Source organism: Phodopus roborovskii, unplaced genomic scaffold (assembly GCF_943737965.1).
Source record: "Phodopus roborovskii unplaced genomic scaffold, PHOROB, whole genome shotgun sequence".
Taxonomy (NCBI): domain Eukaryota; kingdom Metazoa; phylum Chordata; class Mammalia; order Rodentia; family Cricetidae; genus Phodopus; species Phodopus roborovskii.
The window spans coordinates 13,810,626-13,835,468 of record NW_026126549.1 but is presented as its reverse complement, the minus strand read 5'-3'; the positions used below and the strand labels follow the sequence as shown (position 1 = coordinate 13,835,468).

Below are 24,843 nucleotides of genomic sequence, written 5' to 3'. Positions count from 1 at the left end.
ATCAGTTTATCAGCTTCTTTTTTTCTAATTTAAATTTGAAGCAAGCTTGTTTTACATTTCAATCCCAATTCCCTCTCTCTCCTCTCCTCCCCCTGCCCCCCCCCCCCCCCCCCCCCCCCCCCGGCTCCAACCCCCTATCCCAACTTCTTTCTGCTCCTCAGGAAGAGTGAGGCCTTCCACTGGGGATCTTCAAAGTCTGTCATATCATTTGGAGCAGAGTCCAGGCCCTCCCCTATGTGTCTAGGCTGAGGGAGTATCCCTTTATGTGGAATGGGCTCCCAAAGTCCATTCTTATACTAGGGATAAATACTGATCCATTACTAGAGGCCCCATAGACTGCCCAGTCCTCCTAACTAACACCACATTCAGGGGGTCTGGGTCGGTCCTGTGTTGGTTTCCCAGCTATCAGTCCTGAGTCTGTGATGTTAATTTTTTCTTTGTCTCTCTCTCTCTCTCTCTCTCTCTGTGTGTGTGTGTGTGTGTGTGTGTGTGTAAGTGCATGCGCGCTCTTGAGAGTGTGCATACACACTCGAGTGTGTGCATGTATGTACATGCATTTGGAAGATAAAAGTCAACCTCCAGTGTCATTCCACCTTGCATTTTAAGATAGGGTCTCAGTGATGAACAGCACACTGACCAGCTAGGCTGCCTAGCCAGTGAGCTCCAGGGATCCTCCTGTCCACCTCTAAAGTGCTGGCTTACAAATGCACCATCATGCCTGGCTTTTTTTTTTTTTTTTTCCCCTGTAGGTTCTGTGGGGTGGAACTCCAATTTTTATCCTTGAGTGGCAAACTTTTTACCAAAAAGCCATTATTATTTTATAAAGGGACATTTAGGCAGAATGTCTGAAATGTAAAGGCAGTAGCTGTAAATGGGGGGGGGGGGGGGTCAGTAAATCTCCAGATTTCCACATTCAGTATTTTCAGGAATAACGACTTCTACTCGCTAAAAGGCATCTTATGAACACAGTGTGGTAAGATAACATTTCTCAAGGGTCAGAGAAGTCTGATTTCTACAACTGGGTCTGCAAAAAGTTTAAGACTATAACCTGAGGGTAGGCCTCCTGTCCACCAAACCCATTAATTCAGTTACTCTCAAATACGCTTTCCCTTATTTTGAGCCACACTATCAAGTGACCAACGAACGATACACACACCTTAATCTTCCTGCTTTGCACATCTGTCCTGACGTTGCCTCCCAGAAGTATCCTCTGGTTTCCGCTGTCAAGTGTGTACTATGTGCTGCTTAATAAGCTTAAAGAACTGGATGTATGGATCACAAAATGCACGACCCAACCCTGTTCCCAGTTTCCACCAAGCCCCTGGCTGTTCCTGGCCAGTCATCATTCTGTTCCCCCACTACAGAAACTATCTGACAGGTATATGAACTATCTCAACAGAGACAATTCTGGGACAATTACCTATGGAGCCATTTTAAAAAGATAATACGACCATTTAGACTAGGTTTACTCTATTTGCTAAACAGAAGATTGTGATACAACACCAGCTACTACATTACCTAATAATTAATTAATATAAATATGTTAACAGGAAGCAGTCCTTAAGAGCAGTAACTGCTCCTCACTGAGAAGATGTACACCAAAAGCCATATTCTTTGCAACTGAGGCAACTCTCTGAACAGAGTCAGACGAGTCTCTTAGTGATCTACGTCTGCGTTCTGGTCACCTTCCCTTTACTGGTAGATAAGTGGGTGATCTGAAGACACTCCTACCTCCAGCTCATAGGAAGGTTTTGTTGACAGAAACAATAGATCCTTCATGTATGCTTTCCTGTGGCTTGATATTTGTGATTTTCAGAGGTAGGAGACCAGATACAATAAAAGCAAAGAAGGGAAACCTGGACCTCAAAAGGGACATCTGAGCCTGGCAAGTCACCAAAATCTTTAAGTCGGAATTTCCCCATTTAGCCAGTGATAGGACCTGCTGAGCCTGTTTTATATGGCCCTTTGCAAACTGAGATGATGTCTGAGAATGTCCTCTGGGAATGACGACGCATAGGAGAACACTAAGAGGGACTCTAGGGAATTGGAACCAAAAGAAGATGCATGCTAAAATATTGATTGTGGTTATACTTAAATCAATTAGTTGTATTTAAAGTATATAACTTAAAAATATATAGTCTATCATCAAAGACATTGAAACCTAAATGGAAGCACAGGAATATATGCAATGTATGCACATGGCTTTTGGAAGGAAGCATTTTTTAAAGAAAGACTAGGACCTTCAACCTGAACTCTGACATCTAGATTAAAAACAAGCAGCAGTCTAAAAAACACCACAAAAGAGAGAGAAGAAAAATAAATACCTTTATCCCTTCTTTCTCTAATTCAAAATAGGCTAGGAAGAGAGAAAGAAAAATTACATTTCCTCCTGAAAGGCCGGCCCCAATTAAAATTCTAAATGTCTCTTACACCAAGAGCACTGGTTTATTGGCAGATGATTAAGCCCTGGACCGATGTCACTCTGTTAGACCCGTATTACAAACGTGGTTTATGTGGTGCGGGGGCAGATCAGTAAAGAGCTGTTAGCAGATGACAGGTTTGATTACCACTGGCTGCAGGCAAGACGTATGGATCCCCAAGGAACAGCAGCACCGGCTGGTGGGACAGCTTGCTGGAAAGGTCAAAAACAGGCATGTCAGCATCAGGGGACGATGGTAAACAGAAAACACTACAAACTAGCTTTGAGGGGATCAAACTGCTGTGTGGGATGTCTCTAGGTCTCTGCATCTACCAGTGTGGAGGAATAACAGCAAACACACAGAGGGAAGTCATGGGCGCTGCACCTGCCTTCCAAATATTTCTCTCTGGGATATGAGACAGACACTCATCTATGCAGTAAATATCACTGCTGGAAAGTACTTTCCGAAACTGTGATTTGATTGTAAGTAAAACAGTATTCTTATTACTTGCGTGAAGCCATGTGGGGCTCTTAACTTTTTTATTCCCAATTATAAGCAGTTAACCCTGGAAATTCCTGTCAAATATTTATCATCTTAAAACCAATATCCAACAGAGGTTTTCAAGAGAAACATGACTTTAAACAGATATATTACGGGTAGTTAGACATTGAACAAACTACAGTTCTAGTATTGATTTCTATAACTCCTCATTGACTGGTGTTAGTTCTTACCTTGACTCTTCAGATTCTGTCTCATCAAAAGATCTGAAAATTTTAGAAAAGAAAGAAAGAAAAAAAAAACAATTAAGTTGGGCCAATATTTTTGTGCTAGCAAAGCAAAATGTTAGTATCCTTAGTACTGGATTGGGAAACAACAGAAAAGTTGAGTTTGTACTGAGCCTCAGCATGGCTGATAACTCATTCTAAGAAATCTTCAGCCTGGAAGACTCTGGGCATTTCAATTTTCCTTAAGATCACTTAAAAATCACACAGCCTTCTGGGAAGTCCATGGGACTTCTAACAGTGAAACCAGTATTTATTTATCCCTAGTGCCCCTATGAAGGGGATACTCTCTTAGCCCAGATACATGGAGGAGGGCCTAGGCCCTCCCCCAAATTATGTGACAGACTTTGACGATCCTCCATAGAAGGCCTCACTATGCTTGGGGAGTGGGTGAGGGGTGTTGGAGGGGTTGGTAGGGGGCATGGGAGGATGGGAGTGATAAGGATGGGGGAGGGGGATTGATATGTAAAATGGGATTGTTTTTAAATTAAAGATATAAAGTAAATGGATTTTCAAAAATTAAAAAAAATCACACAGCATTAATGATGTGGGATAATGCTCTTGTACACTGTAAAGATTTGTCGCTTGTATTGGTTTAATAAAATGCTGATTGGCCAGTAGCCAAGCAGGAAGTCCAGTGGGGCTACCAGACTAGGATAAGTCTGGGAAGAGGAAAGGCAGGGAAGCAATCACCTGCCAGATACAGAGGAAGTAAGATGAGAACGCCTTACTGAGTAAAGGTACCAAGCCATGTGGCTAAACATAGATAAGAATTATGGGTTAAGTTGTAAGAGTTTGTTAGTAATAAGCCTAAGCAATAGGCCAAACAGTTTATAATTAATATAAGCCTCTGTATGTTTTTCTGGAACTAAATGGCTGTGGGACCAGGTGGGACAGAAAATTCCATCTACACCTTATTACAATTTTGGGGTTATTATAGAAGAAGACCTCATTCACTGTAATTGTTAATGTTGCTGTGTAAAACTCAAGAGCATCTATAAACCCACGGTCCCAGGAAACACACATACACAGCTTGGGACAGAACACACCGGCCACATAGATCACTTGGTGAGTATGGAATATAATTCAGGCTCTGGAGTGAGTAGCAAGTAACCTTGAGTCAACAGTGCTGATTGGGACCTGCGAAAGGTATCTATCTACTGCCCTGCACTCTGTAGACTGCCAAGGTTCAACCTGATCTCAGGAATGGGCTGGAGACAGAGGGAAAGAATGGCAAATCCCTGTGCCCTGCTAGATTTGTGTTGCCTTATATCTCTGGGGACTGACTGACTGGCCTGGGGTGTTGCTAACTGCTTTCAGAGGCTAGCTCTGCCCAGTTTGCTGCAGATTTCAGTCTTTAGAAGAACTTTCTCCAGATGCCAGGGATTTTGCACCTCTAATTCCATGGTTAACAGTGGCTGGGGACTACAGCCCATCAGTTATGAGTTCCTGAGGGAAAAGCAGTGGTCAGAGAAGAAGGCAGCCCTCCATGGAAGGCCTGGGTTCTGCCACTTGCATGGCTTGGGGATGGCACTTAAATACTGTGTCTCTGACCAACAATCAAATGAGGGGTGTTGGACCAATGATCTCTAAAGTCATCTATAGCTTTAAACTGTACGAATATGGGGTCCAGAGAGATGGTGAGGTGTTAAGAACACTTGTTGCTCTTCCAGAGGACCTGAGTTGGGATCTCAGTGCCATGCCAGGCAACACACAACTGTCTGTAACTACAGTGCTGGCGGAGCTGATGGCCTCTTCTAGATTCCACAGGCACCCCCACCTCCACACACACATGAATAATACATAGGCACAAGCACACACATAAATAATAAAAGTATACCTTTAAAAAGCTATATGAATATACAAACTTAGCACAAGTCAAGGGACTGCCCTTGATTACACTCTGCACCTGTGACACTATGTGACACCATCATTTAAAAGGTTAGTTCCTTATGCCTAGGCATGGGTTTGACTAGACCACTTGCTGCAGGATGGATGCGAAGACTTGGGAGGGATTCCTCTCACTATAAGCAGAGGGAAATGAGAGAGAATAATGATTCAACTAAGAGCTTAGATGTGGCCAGCTTGCCGTGTGGCACCACTCTTGGGTACTTGTTAGGACCATCAGTCATTGAAGAGTAACTTAAAATACACATCCACAACGTAAATAGCAGTTCTTACCCACAGCTTTCTGCCTTCGGTAGGGAGGGCAAGTGTCTTACATTGAGGAAATCAAGGAAGAGTTTGGGAAGTTCTTCATTTTCCAAAATGACGGCCTGTGAAAGCAGAAATGAAATTAGAGATGGGAGGGCAGTCTGTTAGACCATCAATCAAGAGGACTCTATCGAAAAGTCATAACTGTCCATCAAAGTCATTCCCAGCAACATTCCTCACAATTGATATGAGGAGTAGATCCAGGCTGATGGATGCTATACGGCACGAGCACACCCTGCACTTTATCCTCCTTCACGGTAGATTTACAGAAGTGTCTCCTACCTTCAGATACTCAGTAATCAACAAGATATCGGGGAAGCACTGGACAGGGTCCCTGCCTTCACAGAGACTCCGATCCATCCTCAACAGTCCAACCCCAGCTGCATCAGATATGCAAATCAAATGTTCCTTATTGAGTGATAAAGTGTTTACATTTCCATAACAGGCCACTACTCCTAGGAAATACTGCAGGTTTTCCATCCGGAAGATTTAGTCTAACCCCTTAGTTATCACCTGTTTCTGCACAAGGATCAGTTGACATTTATTGCCATCTGGACAGCTCCACTTAAAAGGTCAGTGACAACTTTACCGCTAAGTGTAAATCAGGGTATATATTGAAAAAAATCTATAAAGTTCTTCCATTTAAATAGCTCTGGTAAATAGCTGGCATAATGGCATAAATGTGTCAGCACACTGAGATCAAAATTATGCAACGTGAAGGAGAAATCTGATGGAGGCTGTGGAGGGTATTTTCATATTCATGCATTTTTAAAAGAATCTGCAAATGTGTGTTAACAGATTATATATTTGATACCTGGTCTGCTCTCTCCATTAAAAGTGAGGGAGAAAGCACCAAATACTATGTAACTATTCTTTTGATTGTCTTTTCAAAGGCAGGTCTACAATCTAGTCCAGGCTGACCTTGAATTCACAGTTGTCTTCTTGTCTCTCTGGCTCCTCAGTGTTGGGATTACAGTTAGGAGCGGCCATGCTTCACAACGTAACTATTCTTAAGGGTCTACTTAAATAACATACCATGGGTGATTCTCCCCCCCCCCCGAATAATAATGCATGTTATCAAAAGAATAATGGAAATTATTGAAATATTTTCTGACAGGAACAGCCACTTAACTGATGCAGAAGATATAGACTAAATAAAAAATTAGGTCAAATTATAGGTGTGTCGGTGCATCCTATGCATTTTCATATTGAGTTGCTCATTTCTCACAGGTGTGGAACCCTGCTGCCCATTTCAGATCACATACATAGAGTATGTAGGCTGTCAGGCCTACTTATGTATTGCAATACATAATTCTCCTTCTATTCAGGTGCCAGAGATAGCCCATCAGAAAAGTTAGGGTGTCTGGGTTGTCACCATCCCTCACAGAGCCCACCATACCAGAAAGATCTTAAGGGGGAAAAAAGAGACGATAGAAAAGTGATGGAGAATTCTCCTCTGCTCATCAAATAAAGCTGACTGGATACTTGTTATATCAGGTGCTTGGATATGACAGTAAATAGAATGGGCTCAATGGAGTACAGGATAAAGAAATAAGCACATGTGTCAGCATGCCGAGATCAAACAACTTAGAGTGACAGCTAAGATCCTGCACACCACTCTCCGAACGTTTTCCCTTCCACTGATCCATCTGCACACACCCCTCCTTCACCTCAGATATTATATTCTCTTCCTAATTATGCAAGCAGAAAAACAAAAACTTAAGAAGGCGAAGGACAAAAGAGGCTCTCTGCCCACATTCCAGTTCATTTCTTTCAAGCTGTTAGACATTTATCTCAAATTTTTGAGAATTTTTGAATATCCAGAGATCATTGTAGTCCGAGAAGTTCTACAAGTTTTTGCCCTGACAAAGGCTGCATGGACTACTGAAAGATTTCTAGATGTCTGCTTAACAGGACGGCATAATACTCACCTGAATAACAAAACTTAATGTTATTGTGAAGAATATGGAACAATTTGCCCCAGAAATTATTTTAACTATCTGTATAGGTGGTAGCCTTCAGACTTAAAAAAAAAAAAAAAGAGAAAGAGAGAGAGGGTGCAACATTCTTATCTCCACCCCTACCTTTTTAAAATAAATTAAATCAATAAGAAGCATGGGACACTTTTAATGACCCAAACTACTTAATTTCCAGGCTCTTTAGACATGTCATCCATCACTGCAGTATGGAGGAAGACATCTCCTGAGTGTTCAAGGGGCTCCTTCGGTTTTATTAATGCAAGATTTAGGGAATTTTAACAAGGTGGATTGTTTATTTGCCTTGACAGATTGGCTTACAATGCACTGGCTACATCCACAGCATGATCATTAATGACAAAAGACAGGCAAAAAGCTGTTTACACTGCACACAGCGACAGGAACTAACCCTGCTCCCTCCCTGGGGCTCTCCAAACAGATGACCACATTGTTTTAGGTAAGACATCCTGGCAGAAAGAAACGCAGAAAACTCTAGAAACTTACAAGCGTCTACTTTTGTTCCCCGACTAATCTCAGCTAATATTTTCCAGAAAACAATGATCAAGCTACTCTTGAGGGTTTAATGTTATAAAGAAAGCAGTGCCCTGAGTGCAGTGGGGGTGTTGGTAAGGACTTCCAGCTATGTGGTCAGGAATGTTTCCTCAGCTCTGTGAGGAAACCTTGCACACAAATAGAATTAATACTCTAGTCCAAACAAAGATGAAGAATTTACCTAATTTAATATAATATGTACAAATGAAACAAATGTCATTAATTAGTACAGAGATGCCAAATAGGAATTAAATTAGTTGAACCCAGTCTTTGGGGCCATAAACACATGATCTCATGCAGGAGACTGGACAGCCAGTGGGGCCTCCCAGCTGTTCCATCTTCCTTCCCTGTGATGCTCAGCTTCAGGAGCAACCACCCCTTTTCAAAGCCACACCCTGGCTCATCCCACATCGTCAGAGCCCATCTGGTTTAAATCACCCAACTTTACTCCCTAGATAATTTCCTAATTGTACAGAAAAATCACATTTTTAAATGTGAAATCATGTCCCCATTGGTTTAGACTGCTGGTCTTTGTTAGCTTTCGGTGGTATTTATTTTTATTCCCAAGGCAGTGAGGTGCACAAGGCACATGGGTTTTATAGTCAGACTTGGTCAGCATCTTTCCTCCTTGTACTTCCGGGATTCTCATGAGGATTCAAGGGGACATCCCCAGGAGTCTCTGGCATATAACTAGCATGTGAGAGATTTCACTGGTGTGTGTGTGTGTGTGTGTGTGCTGATTTCCAACTCATTTTACCCAATTGGAAAGTTTGGATAATTATCTATGTAGTACAGGTCTTAGCCATACATGATCTGTGGACCCTTTTGAAAAACTGGATAAAACTCAGTCTCTCTTTCTCTCTCTCTCTCTCTCCCTTCCCCTCTCCCTCTACACACACACACACACACACACACACACACACACACACTCTTTCAAAGGAGGAGGTGTGATGCCTAGGGTTCCCCAACCTGAGGAACTAGTAGGGATATTATGATCTGAAACTCTTCAGCTGTAGCTGGTGAAGCCTAGAGCTCCACACCTATCCAGCAAGGAGCATTTTGGTGGTGGAACTGTGCAAAGTCTCAGACCCAGAGCTGTCTGATTGGTACCCTGAAGTCCCTGGTAGTAGAATTTCCATGCTGCTTGCCCATTCCTGCAAAGTTGACATGTGAGGCCTGTCAAATAATTTATGAAGAGAGCGTCACTCAAAATGAAGTGGACAAATTAGAGAAAAGGCTAGAAATAAATCCCATTGAAGTTTACAGGAATAAGCACTGAGTAAAATACTGTAAGAGGCACAACTAATCACAGATCCAAGACAGAGAGTAGCTACTTCCATGCAAGTCCTGTGGGCCACCAGTGGTGGGTCAGCATGAACTGTTTCTTCTACAAGCTGTCAAGAGAGCCAAATCATCTTTCCAACCCACTCAGCACATTTGCCTCACACCCTACAACCCAAGAAAGAGAAAGAGTACACTGTGGAAAATCCAGAGGCAACAATGACAATAACTAAAAAAAATTGTAGATTCCACAGAAGTAGGTTGCTCAAACAAGGAGAGACAGTAGTGGGCCACAGTAGAGAGGGCTAACTCTTCCACTGGGAAGGGTAACTGGGAACACATGGCAACTCAGCATGTTCAACTGAAGCCTGTTCAGTGAAACTAGGAGAATGGCCCATGTGTGGGAAAAGAAACACCGAAGATCATCTAGATGATTAGGGCCTTTTAACACAAACACAGTGGGAAACCTTGCAGATGCGCTGACAGATGAGTATTTGCTCATCTAGTTTACCACTTAGGAATATGTGTCAAATACATGGCCTGTGAATAAGAGAACACTGGAAAAGGAGTTAAATTGAGGGACTGTACTGAGTGTGTAATGTACTTTGACACACTTGGATATAACTGCATCTAATAAGTATTACATATTAAAACTCCAATAAACAATAAAACTGGGCAGCTAAGCATGCTTTGTAAAAGTCAAACTTAAATAATTTTTGTTTACATAGTGTTAAGTAAGTATGTGTGTGTGGGGGGGAGATCTTTCATACTCTATGAAATCATTTACCAAAACTTGTCTGAATGGGACAGAAACCCAACAGCATTGGTGCAGCAGCCTCCCCAGCTCAGTGTTTACTCCGGAAATGTCGTTTTTATTGAAAAGGTGCAATTATCATCATGTAACACAAATCACAAAACCCCGATTTTTCCACCTGACCGGCTTTCTAAAATCACGGTCCCCAAAGGATGCCATTGATTAGTTGCACATGTTCCTTCTGCAGCATCCCAAATACTTAATTGTCAGTTATCCTTTCTTCTGCAGTGAGTAAAATGTGGTCACAAAATTACAGAGGGACCTGTTCTGCCTTAACCTCTGCAAGATGCCATCATGCGGTAGAAAACACTGGTAAAATATCACAGGATAACACCGTCCGACAAGGGGGACGTATAAACAGTGTAATGATTTCCCACGAGTTTCCATTTTAGAAAATTGTCACTAAATCCAGCATAAATGGTGACACGTCTCCACTGAGGACACTGTGAAATCGAACGCTGGCATTCTAGTTAGGGCCAGACCTACCCAGCAGCCAATTATATATAACAGGAAGGGAACATCTTGAAAGCTCAGATGAGCCCACTTGGCTAACCTTCCGTGATCGCTGCACAGAGCGCTGTTGTCTTCACGTCTGATCTTTTTATTATCTTCTCAAAACATTAAACATACATGCATACATGCATAGTATGTATTTTACTCCCCCTATAAGGTTGCTTTGGACTGTGTGCATGCTCTCCCTATAAGGTTGTTATGGATCCGAAGGGGACCTCTTTGTCACAGAAGTCAGGAGGCTTAAGAGGCCCTGTATGTGCTTCTTGCCCATCTAGTTTGGTTTGAAATGTCTGATTGGGGGAGTGACAAAGTTCACCACGACAGTTTTTCTTCTCTTGTCTATGAAAGAAGCCTCATATCATACCTACTTCAGAGGAGTCGCCAAGAACAGGGAGGGAGAAAAATCAATACCTCCTCACAGCAGTAAGTGGGTCTCTGTGCCACCGTCCTCTGGGACCCAAGCCTACCAGCTTGTGGAGGCTCTGCAGTCCTCAGTCTCCTACTCAGCCACCTCCTGGCACTTGGTCACAATTCACACAATGAGCCTAACAAAATCGTTTTAAAAAGCAGTGCAGTACACAGATCTGATGAAGACTGCAGCCATCTAAAAACTAAAAAGCAGGTGGGCTACTAAAGAACCCACTGCCCTGTGCATTCTTTGTTCTGATGCAATTCCATCCCCAAGGTATGTCTAGTCTGTGCCCTGGCAAAGCTTGCGCTACTTCTAGAATTCAAACAGCTGTCTGCTAAGGTTTTCTAGACCTTTGTAGACCATCTTATTAAAAAAAAAAAAAAAAAAAATCCAAGGACCTACATGGTAAGTCGAATGTCAAGAAAGGCCTAGTTAAGGAATGAAGAAACTGTAAAGACATACTGTGATTTGGCTTAAGAAATTTTGAAAAGAAATCCTTAAATTTTTTTCATTAAAGATGTATTACATTTTAATTGTGTTTGTATGTACACATGCGTGCGTGCGTATGTGCGTGCGATGAGAACGGACAGCAGAGGACAATGTTCAGGAGTCAGCTGTCTCCTTCTGACCCGTGAATCCCTGAGATAGAACTCATGTCAAGGTTGGTGGCAAGTGCCAGTACCCACTGAGCCATCTTGCTGACCCAATTTTTTTTTTTTTTTTTTTTTTAAAGACAAGGTCTTGCTATATATCCTAGGCTAGTCTGGAACTCACTATGTAATTTAAGCTTGCCTTGAACTCTTGATTCCTCCAGTTTTACCTTCTGAATGTTGCGAGAACAGATGTGTGCCACTCTGCCTAGTAGGATATAATTTTTGATGTTGTTAAAAGATTAACCATGGCCAGGGGGCACCCAGTTTTAGAGTCAGATTTATCTCTGTGGTTTTGAGGTCAGTCTGGTCAATATAAAGAGATCCAGGTCAGCCAGGACTATCTAATGAGACATCGGCATTGGCTCAAAAGAAAGAAAGAAAGAAAGGAAGGAAGAAAGGAAGAATGAAAGAAAGACTACTAAATAGTAGAAACTACCATTTGGGTTACTTTAACATCAGAGCTTACTCTGTGTCTTTCTGCATTATCTATTTATATAACAAATATCTGTCTCTACCATTTATAACCATAGTACTGGGGACAGGGCATTTAGCCAAACAGACATGGTGCTGCCTTCCCAGGGCTTATCTTTTGGTGCTGAAGTGGATGGTGTCTCTGTAATGATAGTAAATGGACATGAAATTGCAAAGATTTGGCCTCAAAACAATTCAATACATCTTAGACAACTTCTGGCAGACCTAAATTTTTTTTTTTTTTAAGTGCTCAGTGGCAGACCACTCTTCTAGTGTATACATGAGGCTCTAGGGGAAGAAAAAATTACATATTTCATATATTTAATCCATTTAAATTACCCAACATGTTGAATGAAAATATGCTTTGACTATATACTATAGAAAACATTTTATGTGATATTTTCTTAATGATGCAAGAAAAAACCAAACAAGCAAACAAACTCTAACACAACTATAAACCAGCTACTTAATGTGTCAGTCAAAACCAAGGTCTGGGGACTCATGCACTGGAGTAAAACTGTGTTTCAAAGCAAACCAAAGCTGGCTCAGCAAGTTAAATTATGTAGTTAGGCACTAATTTAAATACAAATTATACATCGCATTTATGGGAAGTGTTGTCCTATTATTTTAAGGAGGAAATAGTAAGCAACTGGACTTGCAAGATGTTGCCTGAGGGAGGCCTCAGTAGACTAGATTTTAATGAAACATTTATAATTAGTACAGCCCATGGGTGGTGATGAATTGATGTTTTCAAAAGTGTTCGAAAACAATTTGCTCACTTAAATCTCTCACACACTCCTCCAGCACATACACCTTTGGTTTTCTTAGCATTCTGTTCTTTTGCAATTTAACCCAGCTCCAGCACTGCTGGGACAGCATAGTCCAGAAGGCCTGGGCCTTCCTGGGTGAACACATTCCTACAGCACTGTGGTTAAAAGGATGATATTTTCTATCCCTACAACTACAAACTCTGCCATATGTCCCTTGGTTAAACAACGATATGGCTAAACGTGTAATTGGTTTTACATGGAATGAAGAGCCCTTGATGAACAAAGCTCATTAGTAGAAACACAATGGAAAATGACTTGAGTGTGACATGTGACTTAATTCAAGACCCAGAGCAAGACCTAAGAGAAATAATACAAGGAATGAAAATGGCCAAGGTAAAAGAAATCAAAAGCTAACCAGTAAAGGAGACCACTAAAATACAAAGGTGGGAGAAGGCACTTGGCCTCTTTGCAACAATGAAAAATGCGGTCAATGAAATGGTTCAGATCAAACATGCAGATAGGATAGCAGTAGTTCACACAGACACCAAGGGGGTCAGAACACAGCAATAAGCTGGATGACAGTGTAGTTCTCTCTGTAAATGGATGGTAATGACCACAAAGTAAGATGGAAAGATCAACAAGCTTCCTCAAAATCAACAGCCAGGCCCCAATAATCTTGTTTTTGTTCATCTCTCTACACTCTTCCCTTCCACCTCTTGCTGGAACATGGACATGATCTCTAAGATTCGCTATAGTTTCATGGTCATGAGAAAAGGAGGAAAGAATAAAATAATGCTAATCTATGATTATCTTGAGTCAATAAAGCAAGACTTACAATTATTTACTGCTGCACTAACAGTTGAAAGAGACCCTTCAACTATTGTGCAACCCATTTCTTTTGGTTGCTGTCTATGCAACTGAAGGTTGTGAAGTTTGCTGTTGGTCCATAGACTACTTATTGGGGGGGGGGAGAGAGAGAGAGAGAGAGAGAGAGAGAGAGAGAGAGAGAGAGAGAGAGAGAAATTCTGATAGTGTATTTAACTTACTACTTTGAGTAAGAATATTTGGTGGAGAAACACCAGCTTTGATATTCCATTTTAATTTAGTTCTTTTAAAAACAGTATATGAAAACCAAAAAGAAACACATCTCGCCTCTTTCTCTTCCGGTCCCAGGCGCTTCGGGTGCCGCCGGATACCGTTCAGACATGGCCAAGTCCAAGAACCACACCACACACAACCAGTCCCGGAAATGGCACAGAAATGGCATCAAGAAACCCCGATCGCAAAGATACGAATCTCTTAAGGGGGTTGACCCCAAGTTCCTGAGGAACATGCGCTTTGCCAAGAAACACAACAAGAAAGGCCTGAAGAAGATGCAGGCAAACAACGCGAAGGCAATGAGTGCACGCGCAGAGGCCATCAAGGCTCTTGTGAAGCCCAAGGTGGTAAAACCCAAGATGCCAAAGGGTCCTGGCTGCAAACTCAGCCGTCTGGCTTTCATCGCTCACCCCAAGCTTGGGAAGAAGATTAGAAGGTACATGGCCAAGGGTCATAGGCTCTGCCAACCAAAGCCCAAGGTTCAAACCAAGGCAGAGGCCTCGGCTCCATCAAAGGCCCAGGCTGCAGCTCCAGCTCAGGCTCCCAAAGGCGCCAAGGCCCCGTAGAAATGGTTTCTGCCACTGTGAAGACAGATGGACTGGTGTGACACATCTACACACTATCTGCAGATGACCTGTGCCCTATGCTGTTTTTACAAATAAACTTGAGGCAAGAAAAAAAAAAAAAAGAAAGAAAGAAAGAAAAAGAAACACAGCTCACACATACCTTGTACTTTATTTAAAAAAAAAGACCTACATGTGAAGAACGTGTAACATGTGCGCCTAACTCAATAGGTGTTACGAACACACACTGCAAGACAGAAAAGAAGTCAAGCTCGCAGGTAATAACATGACACTGAGCAGAGATAAACGGAAGCCGATGAGCTGGAAGCATGTCCTCCCAGATGGGCTTCTAAAACAGCGTAGGTGCTCCCCCTAGGAAGGGCAGAGTTGCTTAAAATTCTTTTCCCTAGGATTATCCAAACAACTTCACTGGCTACATGAAGATGATACGTATCTTATTTAACAGATCTCTCTAATCACAATGTTAATGATCTTTTAACACCTTTCTCCTAATAGCAATAAAAGGGATTAAGGACAACTTACATTAATAGTCTAGTAGGTTATATATACATATATGTCTTCAAGCAGAAAATTTGTATCTTAAAAACTGTAGGCGAGTTTTAAAGAGAAATAATTTACTAAATAAAGAGAAGAAGAAAATAACAAAACTAAAGAGAAAAGCTGTTATGAGATATTGTGAAGATGTATGGCTGCGACTTCTGGACTTCCCAGAGAACTCTGGGAAGAAAGACTTGGAAGAAGTGTAGGATGAATAGTATGGAGATGAGTTAACACCACATGGAAGAATGTAGATTAATATAAATGGGTTAATTTAAGTTATAAGAGCTAGTTGAGAAAAGCCTAGTCTAAGGCTATGCTTTCATAATTAATGATAAGTCTCCATGTTATTATTTCAGGGCTGGCGATACAAAGATAGTCTGACAACAAAGCTTGCTACAAGAAGTAGCTACAAAGCTGGGCATTAGTGGTGCATGCCTTTAGTCCCAGCACTCAGGAGGCAGAGGCAGAAGGATCTCTGTGAGTTTGAGGCCAGCCTGGTCTACAGAGCTAGTTCCAGGACAGGCTCCAAAGCAATACAGAGAAACCCTGTCTCAAAAACAAAACAAAACAAAAAACACAACAACAACAAAAAAAGAAGTAGCTACAAGCCAAGTATCTCAAGGTAACATTTTGGGGGACATCACTGGTGCTAGGCTAGAGAATCAGGAGATGGCATGGCACCATGGGTACCATGACAACCTAGACCACCTATCACTACCACCACACTCTCCACACAAACCATCCCAGGTTGTATACAAAGCCATCCTCACCTTGAGGCATAAGTGGGCAGGAAGGTGGGTGCCTGGGGGTCCACCCAGATTTGTTCCCATGCCTGCCCACACAGTTCACTACAGATGTCTTCTCTAGCTTCAATGGCTGCTGAACACTAGGTCACCAACAATCAATGACATTGGTCATTTTTCAGTTACTGAGAAGTGACAAGGCAGGAGAATGGTTTGGTTTATAAGAACTCCGTGAGATACGCGCTCCTTTGAACGTTTATTTGCTTAAATCTTTGGGAGTTAATCTTTGACTGAATGCTGGTTAGGTTTTTTGTCAACTTGACATAAGCTCAGGTCATCTAGGATGAGGGGACATCAATGGAGAAAATGTCATCAGATTGCCTGTAAGCAAGCCTGGGGGGCATTCTCTTGATTGATGTGGAAGGACCCACCCCACTGTGGGTAGTGCCACGCTGGGCAGGTGGTCATGGGATGTCTAAGAATGAAAACTGAGCAAGCAATGAAAAATCAACAGCTTTCCTCCATGGTCTGATTCAGTTCCTGCCCCTAGGTCCCTAACTTGCTAGAGCTCCTGTCTTGGCTTCCCTCAATGATGGACTGTGACTGGGAAGTATAGGCCTAACACCCATTTGGTCATAGTCTTTATCACAATATTAGAAATCAAACTAGGATGGACTAGTGTGTTGGGCCTGGAGTGCTCCAATTATCTCATTTACAAATAAGCTCAATGGCAGCATCTCCTTCAGAGGACAGAGTCATGGCAAAGTTTAACTCAAGCTATAGCAACTTACAACAGTGCATGCTATGCAGTAATAATCCAGTAAATTAAATACGGGTCTTTGTATACTAAAAATAAATAAATAAAAGCCTGACACAGATCATTACATATTTTTATTATATGACCATAATAATCAATTACAGAAACTGGCGGGGGGGGGGAGGGGAAGAAGGGATCATCTTCCGTTTTTAATTACGTTATCATTAATTTAAAAATAACTTGTGTTTTGTACATTATTCAACTATGCTATAACTTCCTGGCCCCTCAATGTGTGCCCCTCACACAGGCAAAGATTGTATTTCTTCCACAGGCTGTTTTATACATACAGGGTTCACGGAAGTCTGCCCTTCAGAGCATTATCTCTGCAGGGCAGGGGGATCAGTCACCCAGGCCCTTTTACTGCCATCCAAGGCCCTTCGGGGTACGGATTCTGAGATTTTGCTATAGTGAGCCCTCAGCCTGCTGACCAGCTGCTTTCTCACTTTCCAGGAAACTTCTAGCTTTTCTGTCTTTCTTGCTCAGCTTAAAATTCCAGAATCCACTCTGGAATCAGCCCTGAAAACCCTCCAATACAATCAGCCCCATGCCCCGCCCCTCAGGACACCTCTGCTCAGGATGATCTCCACCATTCTCTTACCCATGCCCTGGCCCATGCTGCTAAACACAGCTAAACTACACATATGAACTCACGTTCAATTCTGTCAATTATACACTGACTTGTTTTTTTTTTTTGTTTGTTTGTTTGTTTTTTTGTCTCTTCCACTATAACTTCAAATGGAGGATGGAGCGAGCCTCATTCATCATTTTGACTTAAAATTCAAGCTCTTATCCTCGGAATATGGCCCAGCAACCTTGTTCCCTTTTCTCTACAATAGCAGCTCTCAAGCTTTTTTCCAGAATCACCCAGAGGGCTCATTAAGGCTGTCTGGTACAGTTCACCAACAGTTCTAACTTAGACGGTCTCTGGTGGGGCCTGATACTTCATGTCTTGAAGAATTTGCTAAACTTCCAGAAGATGCTGATGCTATCTAGAAAAAACAGCCTTCCTGTACTTCTTCACCTTCTTCTATTTTCTCTGCCTACCTTCATCTACCTTCATCTATTGTGTTTTGCTTTTAGAGACAGGGTTTCTCTGTGTAGTTTTGGAGCCTGTCCTGACACTCTCTCTGTTGACCAAGCTGGCCTCAAACTCACAGAGATTCACCTGTCTCTGCCTCCCGAGTGCTGGAATTAAAGGTGTGCACCGCCACACCTGACCTTCTACCTTCCCTATTAATTAACAGCTCCTCTTCAAACATTAGAGAGAACAAAAAGATGCACTGATCTCTTCATTCCACTCCTCTTCCCTCCTCCTCTTATTGCCTGCGCTTTATGGAGGAAGTGTTTCTCCTATTACATACTGGCTAGTGTGAAGCCCTTCTGGTTCTTGGCACATCCCTTGGTTTTCTCAGCTACCTACTTACTTAGCTACTGCTTTCTTTCTCATACTTCCTTATTAATTCTATTATCAATCTATAACCAATCTATACCCATCAATGTTTCCATCCACTCACCCACCCACTTTTCATGTCTGCAGAATCACGAGTGCCAGCATGCATGTGTGCTCTAATATCTCACCATGAAACAGGACGAGTGAGCCAAGCCCCTGTAGTCTGAGACCCTAATCCACTTCTCGGTTCTTTCTGGCAAAGTTCTCAGCTGCAGGCTCCCCATCTCATCTTCAGCCCCTTCACTCTCCATTGTCACAAACGGACTGCAGCTTCTAGCCTAGCGTTTGCTGTTTCCTGCTTGTTGGTCTCAGACTCTTTGTGTCGTTAAATTGAACAGTCAGCTCTGTCTTCACATACCCACCTTCTGAGCAGCCACTGAAGGGCCACCTCCCCCTTCCTTAAATGCTGCATTTACCTCACCCCCCACCCACACCCCTTCACACTGTCCTGGATTTTGTCTTCTTACTATTACTTGTGACTGCTTCTTTTTTCTACCTGTCCTCAGAATGCAGAGGGGGTTTCAAGGCTCTGTTGACACTCTCTTTTTCACCATACTTCCTTCCACGGTTTTTAAAATCTTAATGCTGAACGCTGATGAGATACAAAACGCTAACAAATTGTTGGCTTCAGATTCATAGAAATAAACATGTAGTTAACATGTCCACTTGAATTTCTTTGCTTAATTTTTTTTTCTTTCCTACCTGAATGTCTTACAAACATGTCCATTTCAAAATGTCTAGAGCAGAACTTATTTCCTGAAATAACAACAACAATACTAATACTACTACTACTAGTAATAATAATAAAATCTGTCACTCCAGTCCTCCATCATGTTGCTTACTCCCATCTATCCACCCAGTTGCCAAAGTCTAAAGGCTGCTGCCTCTTTCCTCAGCACCAGTCTGCTGTTGGCCTTACTTGGCATCCCTTCCCACTCACTGAGACACTGCAGCTCCAGTGGTCCTCTGGCCCATAGTGAGCCCACACACTTCACCTGCATAACCCTCACACTTCCCACGGACAATATTCCTCCATCTAAATGCCACCTCACAGGTGCCTGCCCTCACTACTGACACCCAGATATTTACCTTCCCCCCACTTCTCGTTGGCTTCTTGTATTTCTTTTTACATTCACTTGCTTTTCCTCCACTCAACTCCAGCTCCAAGGGGACAGGATTGAACGAGTGTCTCATTCATTACTGTACCTCTAGATCTGAGACAGGATTTTGGCTCTGCATAGTGTCATACACCTGTAGTCCCAGGAGGTGGGCACAGGAGAGAGCCAATTTGCAGTCAGCCTGGACTGTGCACCTCGAACCTGTCCGGAACAAAGCAAAGCAAAACAACCGAGAGCTTTGGATGCATGGGGGTTACTCCATAGGCAGAATCAGAGGTAACATGGGTAAGAAAAGCTAGGCTACATTTGCAAAAATACTATAATTACAAGCTGAAGGTGGAATGTTGTTTGCGAAAATAGTCACTACCACTATAGCCAGCATCTGACCAAAAGCTGCTAGAAACTCAGTTCACGGAAATGCTAGAACAAGGATTCATAGTCAGGCAGGAAACCAAGAAAGGGATCTGATAAAAAAAAAAAAAAATACCCCAAAACAATGGCATCCCCAAAACAATGGCATCTAATAGCTTTGGGATGTTTTGTGTCTCGATTACTGGCCCCACAGGGCCAGTTAACCATCACCTTTGAGGTGGGTCAACTTAAGGGTAGTTACTAGACTGAAGAGATGATATTCAAGAAATTCAGAACCCTGTCCTGCCAGCTCATCTTCTGGGGTGGGACTGAGGGTCCAGGTCTTGCACTTTTTCCCTGACTGCTCTTAAGGGTTCCTCTCTCACCCTGCTGGTCCTAGAAGAGTAAGCTGCTCCCATCTCATCCAGAGCCCCTCCATGAGATGCTGGAACACAAGCCACTTCCATTTGACTAGGGAAGCAAGACTCAAGCAAGCAAGAAGGATGACAGAGGGAAAAATCAACAAAGAGGGGGGTATGACCATTAATGGTGTGACTTACAAGTTACTGATTAAATAAGCCATTTTTCATTTAAGCTGTGAGGAAAATAAACCAAATAGAACAGTGATGTCCCTGGGTTGGCCTCACCCTGCTGCCAATCAAGGCCCCTTTTTGTTTTTGTTTTTGCTTGTGTGTTTATTATAGATCATTGTAATATGAATTTTAGGAGCAAAAAGGACTTGGAAACAACTTTGTTTGACATACTTTCAAATACCCATTGAGAAAAAATACAGGTTGAAGACCACCTGGCCTAATTTGTCTTGTACTAGCAAAACTAAAAACTGATGTTGTATTTCCAGAAATTTACTTTTTTTTTTTTTTTTTTTTTTGCATAGTCAAACATACTCCATTTCTGGAAACTGTACTTTTAAGAGCCCTGTCTTGAGAGCACTTCAGTGCCTAGAAATGAGCAGGATAGCAAAGTGGACCCCTTAACACTTACTGGAATGACACAGGAGGGGAGCTTCCTGACTATAACAACTTCTCCTTTTGTCTCCCTGATACTTCCCTAGGAAGGTTTTGGGTCAGGGTAAACTCCAGAGGACTGATCTGACATTCCCTTTGAAACTAATTACATTAAACAGCAGGTCCCCTCTTCAAGTCTGAGCAGAAGGTGGTGGCAAGCTGGTCAGGGAATTCAGTGCATTTGGGGTTAATGCTCTCATTTTTTGGGGAGCTTCTTTAAGCTTAGAAATCCCATTCTGCTCACTGTCATCTGTGTGAAAATAAAATAAAGATCAGTTTGATAGATCAAAATGTATGGAGTAGTTGCTTCCGTGAGAATGCACACGGAGATATTTGAGTGCTCACATGAATTGGCTAATCACACTTGTGGTGGGGGATGCCTGCTTTTCAAGTCAGGACTCTCAACAAACTGTTCTACCGACCATACAGAGCTGGAGGGAAGCGAAAGGCAATGGAGTGGTGTCTATGTGAACTCTGGATCAACGACTCCCATGTAAAGAGAAGAGTAATTTCTTCATTGATTATTACAAAGGGAAATGGCTCTGGAAGAACATTGATGCCGACACTAAACCAACATGTTGCCATGATTTTCCAGTGGTGTTAACATGATGGGTGACTACCACAATTAATATCAAAGTTTAGTAGACCCCAAGGCATAGCTTATCAGATATACCAAATTCACTCTGAATGTGGACAGAAACAATTCAGTTGTAGATTAGAAAGCAATTGCTGAATACTCTGAGTGTACACTCAGAGGATGTGGGAGTCTGAGTCATATTCTACCACTAGAAGCTAATGACTAGGCTTGGCTGGAAGTCTGCCCTGCCCTGCCCTGATTCCTAACAGGTTTGATTCTGAATTGCACAGAGCCCAAGGCAAATAGTTTACATTTCTGGTAGATGGCACACAGTATGGTTAAATATTTTAATATGTTAAAAAGAAGGTGTGAGTTCTAACTACCCTAAGGCAAAGAGCCAAGAACTGATAACTTGAAGAGACACAGAAGTCAATGTGAGCACACAAAACAAGTAATATTTCATTTAAGAGAAAAAGGAAGCCAAAGAAAAAATCCAAATATAAGCACACAGATATGCCTGTAAATATGTCAGAAACACTCACTGGGGAATGGCTACTGGCCTCACTTTTGTGTCCGGGACTGACTTTATAATTATCTGTTAAATACTGAGAGCAGCGTGTCACTCATTGAAAACAGAATATTTCATTTGATGACTTCAGTTTGTACTTAAGGGTCCTCTTGAAAGGGGGGGAAAAAAAAACCTCAAAAGTTTATTTGGAGAAGTAGATCAACGACTACTGTGTCGCATCACCATTATCCTATTATCGTGGCCACAAATGAAATACCTTAAAAAAAAAAAACAAAAAAAAAAACACAAAACAAAAAACAAAAACCCAGAGTTGAGGGCTGGCTAGATGGCTTAGTGGTTAAAGGCACTTGCCGCCAGCTTTGACCACATGGGTTAAATAGCTGGAACGGCTGGGGTGGAGAGCATTGACCCCCATAAGTTGTCCCTTGCTCTGCATGTGTGCACACACACGCCGGTCAGAAGAACTGTTTAAAACCAACGTGACTAGTGGCAGCCACAAGCCCGCTTCAGACCCCACCCAAGCAGGCCCTCTGGCAAGTCTGTGCAACACAACTACTAACGGTGGCTCTTGTGCTCAGCATTTCTTGGGAAGCCAGGCATGAAATCAACATGGAGAAGGTTCTGGCATAGCCAACTGCTAATATCTTGATTTTAGGATTTCAGGTACATAACAGCAACCATTCCAACCAAACTGTGTGAGTGCACACAGATATGAATGTGTGCTTGAGTCATACACTGTGTGTGCACTGTGTGGTTTGTAAATGTGACCTAAATAAAGCTGGTACATGAATTTTAAAAGGGGAGATATGTCTCCTTTTCATTTTTCCATTCTCTTATAATTGATATTCAAGAGTCTGCCAGACAATTAGGCAAAAACACTAGAAGTATTCTTTTGATCAACAAAAAGACTGTTGTACATGGCTGATGTTCAGTGCTGGGTGTGGCCGAGAGCATGGGGAGGGACATTTCCCCCATGAAGAAAAGCATACGGCCTTAAAGCTACTCAACTGTAAGCCAATGTAGAAATATTACTTAACCTGTTAAAACATGCTAAGCAAGCATATTGTCTGAATGTGCACATATCCAAAATGAGGAATTTATAGTGAATTTCAGTAGGTTAACTTCTGGTTGCCAATCCTAACCTCACTATTGTACTTTCTATTTCCACAGTTAACACAATGGTATAAATGAGTTTGTCTGCCCTATGGTGTCATCTGTGCCCTTGGACACAGCTTGTCTGCTTGAGACAAGGTGTGCTTATTGCCACCCCAGAGACTCTATTTCTCTCTTACGTAGCAACTACTAGAGGGAAGAACTCTTCGTCTTCCAACCTCCTTTCAATCTCACAAAGCAGACACTGGCTGCTCTTGCCTTCCTCTCTTGGAAATGAGAGCTTGTCTTCCATGCAAATCCTCTGAATCATACTAGATGCTGGAAGGTACTCACAATACAGCAGAGCAGCTGGTCACAGACATCCCCCAACACACTAGCATTTCAAGTCCGTCCTCTTCCCCTGCCACCCTTTCCCTAAGCCCATCTCTTCGGTGAAAGGTCTGGAAACTGAACAGAACATCAGACAGAGCTAACATTCTCCTGGAACCAAACAGAGTGAACTTGAATCTCCACCCCACAAACAAGGAAAATGACATAATGAAATGTTTCCACTACAAGGGACAGCTGCTATAGAAACAGTTCTAGGACAATTATTTCTTGGGAGTTTACAAGAGCCCCGTGAAGCTCTGCAGAGACCTGTAATGATGGGCAAGTAACGCCACTGTCCAATTTTTTTTGTTCAAGTATTTTATTTCTGCTTAAAATTACAAATTGCAAAGCAGTTTAAGTCAGATAAACATGACAGTGCGTACATGAGCGAAAAAACAAATACATGTTACTGTGAAGTCTATTTCCTACTTGTTCATGTTGTTTTTGATGAGAGGTTTTCAGTATTTAATGAGTCTAGAAGGAGTGTGGGGGGGGACAATCTACAACTGGTAGGCTAGCTTACTCTTAGTTTTTATGATAGAAAGTCGATGTTGGACACAGCTTAAAGGGAAATGTTTACAAACTCAACATCTGTAACTATCAATTATGGAAAGACATTTCAAGACAAAATCCAGCCGCTGACAAAGGACATGGGCGGAGCGCTGCATTCGAAGAGATGGCACAGGGTTGGCAGAAGAGGGACTGTCAGGGCAGCTGTGTGTTCACTCTGGTCTCAGGCTAGAAGGCTCAATATGGGCACAGTACGGTATTCAAGATTTTGCCCTGAACGAAGGAGCAAAGCTTTCATTTTGCTTCCTTCCGGTATCACAGGCTTGAGATCACTATTCTGTGATTATTACTCTGTTCCTTATTTACTGGGTACATCTGCCTATGCGAGCACCACAAATGCTCTCCCCTTCTAAGCAGCAGTGTGTGAAGTGGCCCATGACATGTGACTGCATTAATTCACAATTGCAGTTAAGTAGCTACGCATGGTTCCCAAATAAGGTTTTTTTTTTTTTTTTTTTTTTTTTTTTTCCTTTCCTTAGGATTTGGGGACAGTCTTGTCAGTCCTTCTTGGCCTCCATCCTGGTCCCCAAGTCTAAACCCCTTTTTACAATGCAGTGGGCATGCCAGGCTGCAGGCTGCTCCTTAACTATGGGAGTAAATCAATAGCAGCTGAATGCCATCTGCTTCGGGCCGCAGAACAGAACCGAAGTGTGAGCCATGCATCTTCCCTTATTGAAAGGTTATTTTATGCAAGTAAACAATTCATCGTCTTCTTGCACGCTTGATGCTCATTTACCACTTTGATCAATAAAATATGCAAAACAACAAAAAAATTGAATCCTAAGAGTAGTTCTGATGCCAGTGTGATAGTTAATCAATACCCGGCCTCTGCTCACTGGGGCAAATGGTGGGGGCACTCCCATTGTAACCTGCAAAACCCAGCGAGGTAGATGGAGCTCTTTCAGAAAAGCCTGCTTCGGAAGGGAAAGGCACTGAATTTATCCAGCGGATTAAACGGAACACATTTGCACTGAATTAAATCAAAACACTAACGTCAACAAGCTTGAATGTTACTGATTCGGGCCAGTCCCCAATCTTGAGAAAAAGCAACTTTGGTTCACATGCTGTTTAGGATCGCAAAGACAAACACTGGATGGGGCC

General features: G+C 42.3%; 2 protein-coding genes across 2 annotated transcripts in view; one reads left to right on the top strand and one right to left on the bottom strand.

Moving 5' to 3' along the window:
• Positions 1-24,843, bottom strand: part of Snx24 (sorting nexin 24) — a 131,943-nt gene that overhangs the window by 5,306 nt on the left and 101,794 nt on the right. Inside the window, exons 4-7 of the mRNA XM_051200743.1 lie at positions 5,384-5,478; positions 3,152-3,184; positions 2,568-2,632; positions 2,325-2,356 (exon numbers count right to left, since the gene is read on the bottom strand). Of these exons, the coding sequence (XP_051056700.1) occupies positions 2,325-2,356; positions 2,568-2,632; positions 3,152-3,184; positions 5,384-5,478 (225 nt within the window). The remainder of the gene's footprint in view (positions 1-2,324; positions 2,357-2,567; positions 2,633-3,151; positions 3,185-5,383; positions 5,479-24,843) is intronic.
• Positions 14,014-14,602, top strand: LOC127234032 (60S ribosomal protein L29). The gene has a single exon (XM_051200741.1). It carries the CDS (start codon positions 14,064-14,066, stop codon positions 14,520-14,522), a length of 459 nt encoding a protein of 152 aa, XP_051056698.1. The 5' UTR covers positions 14,014-14,063; the 3' UTR covers positions 14,523-14,602.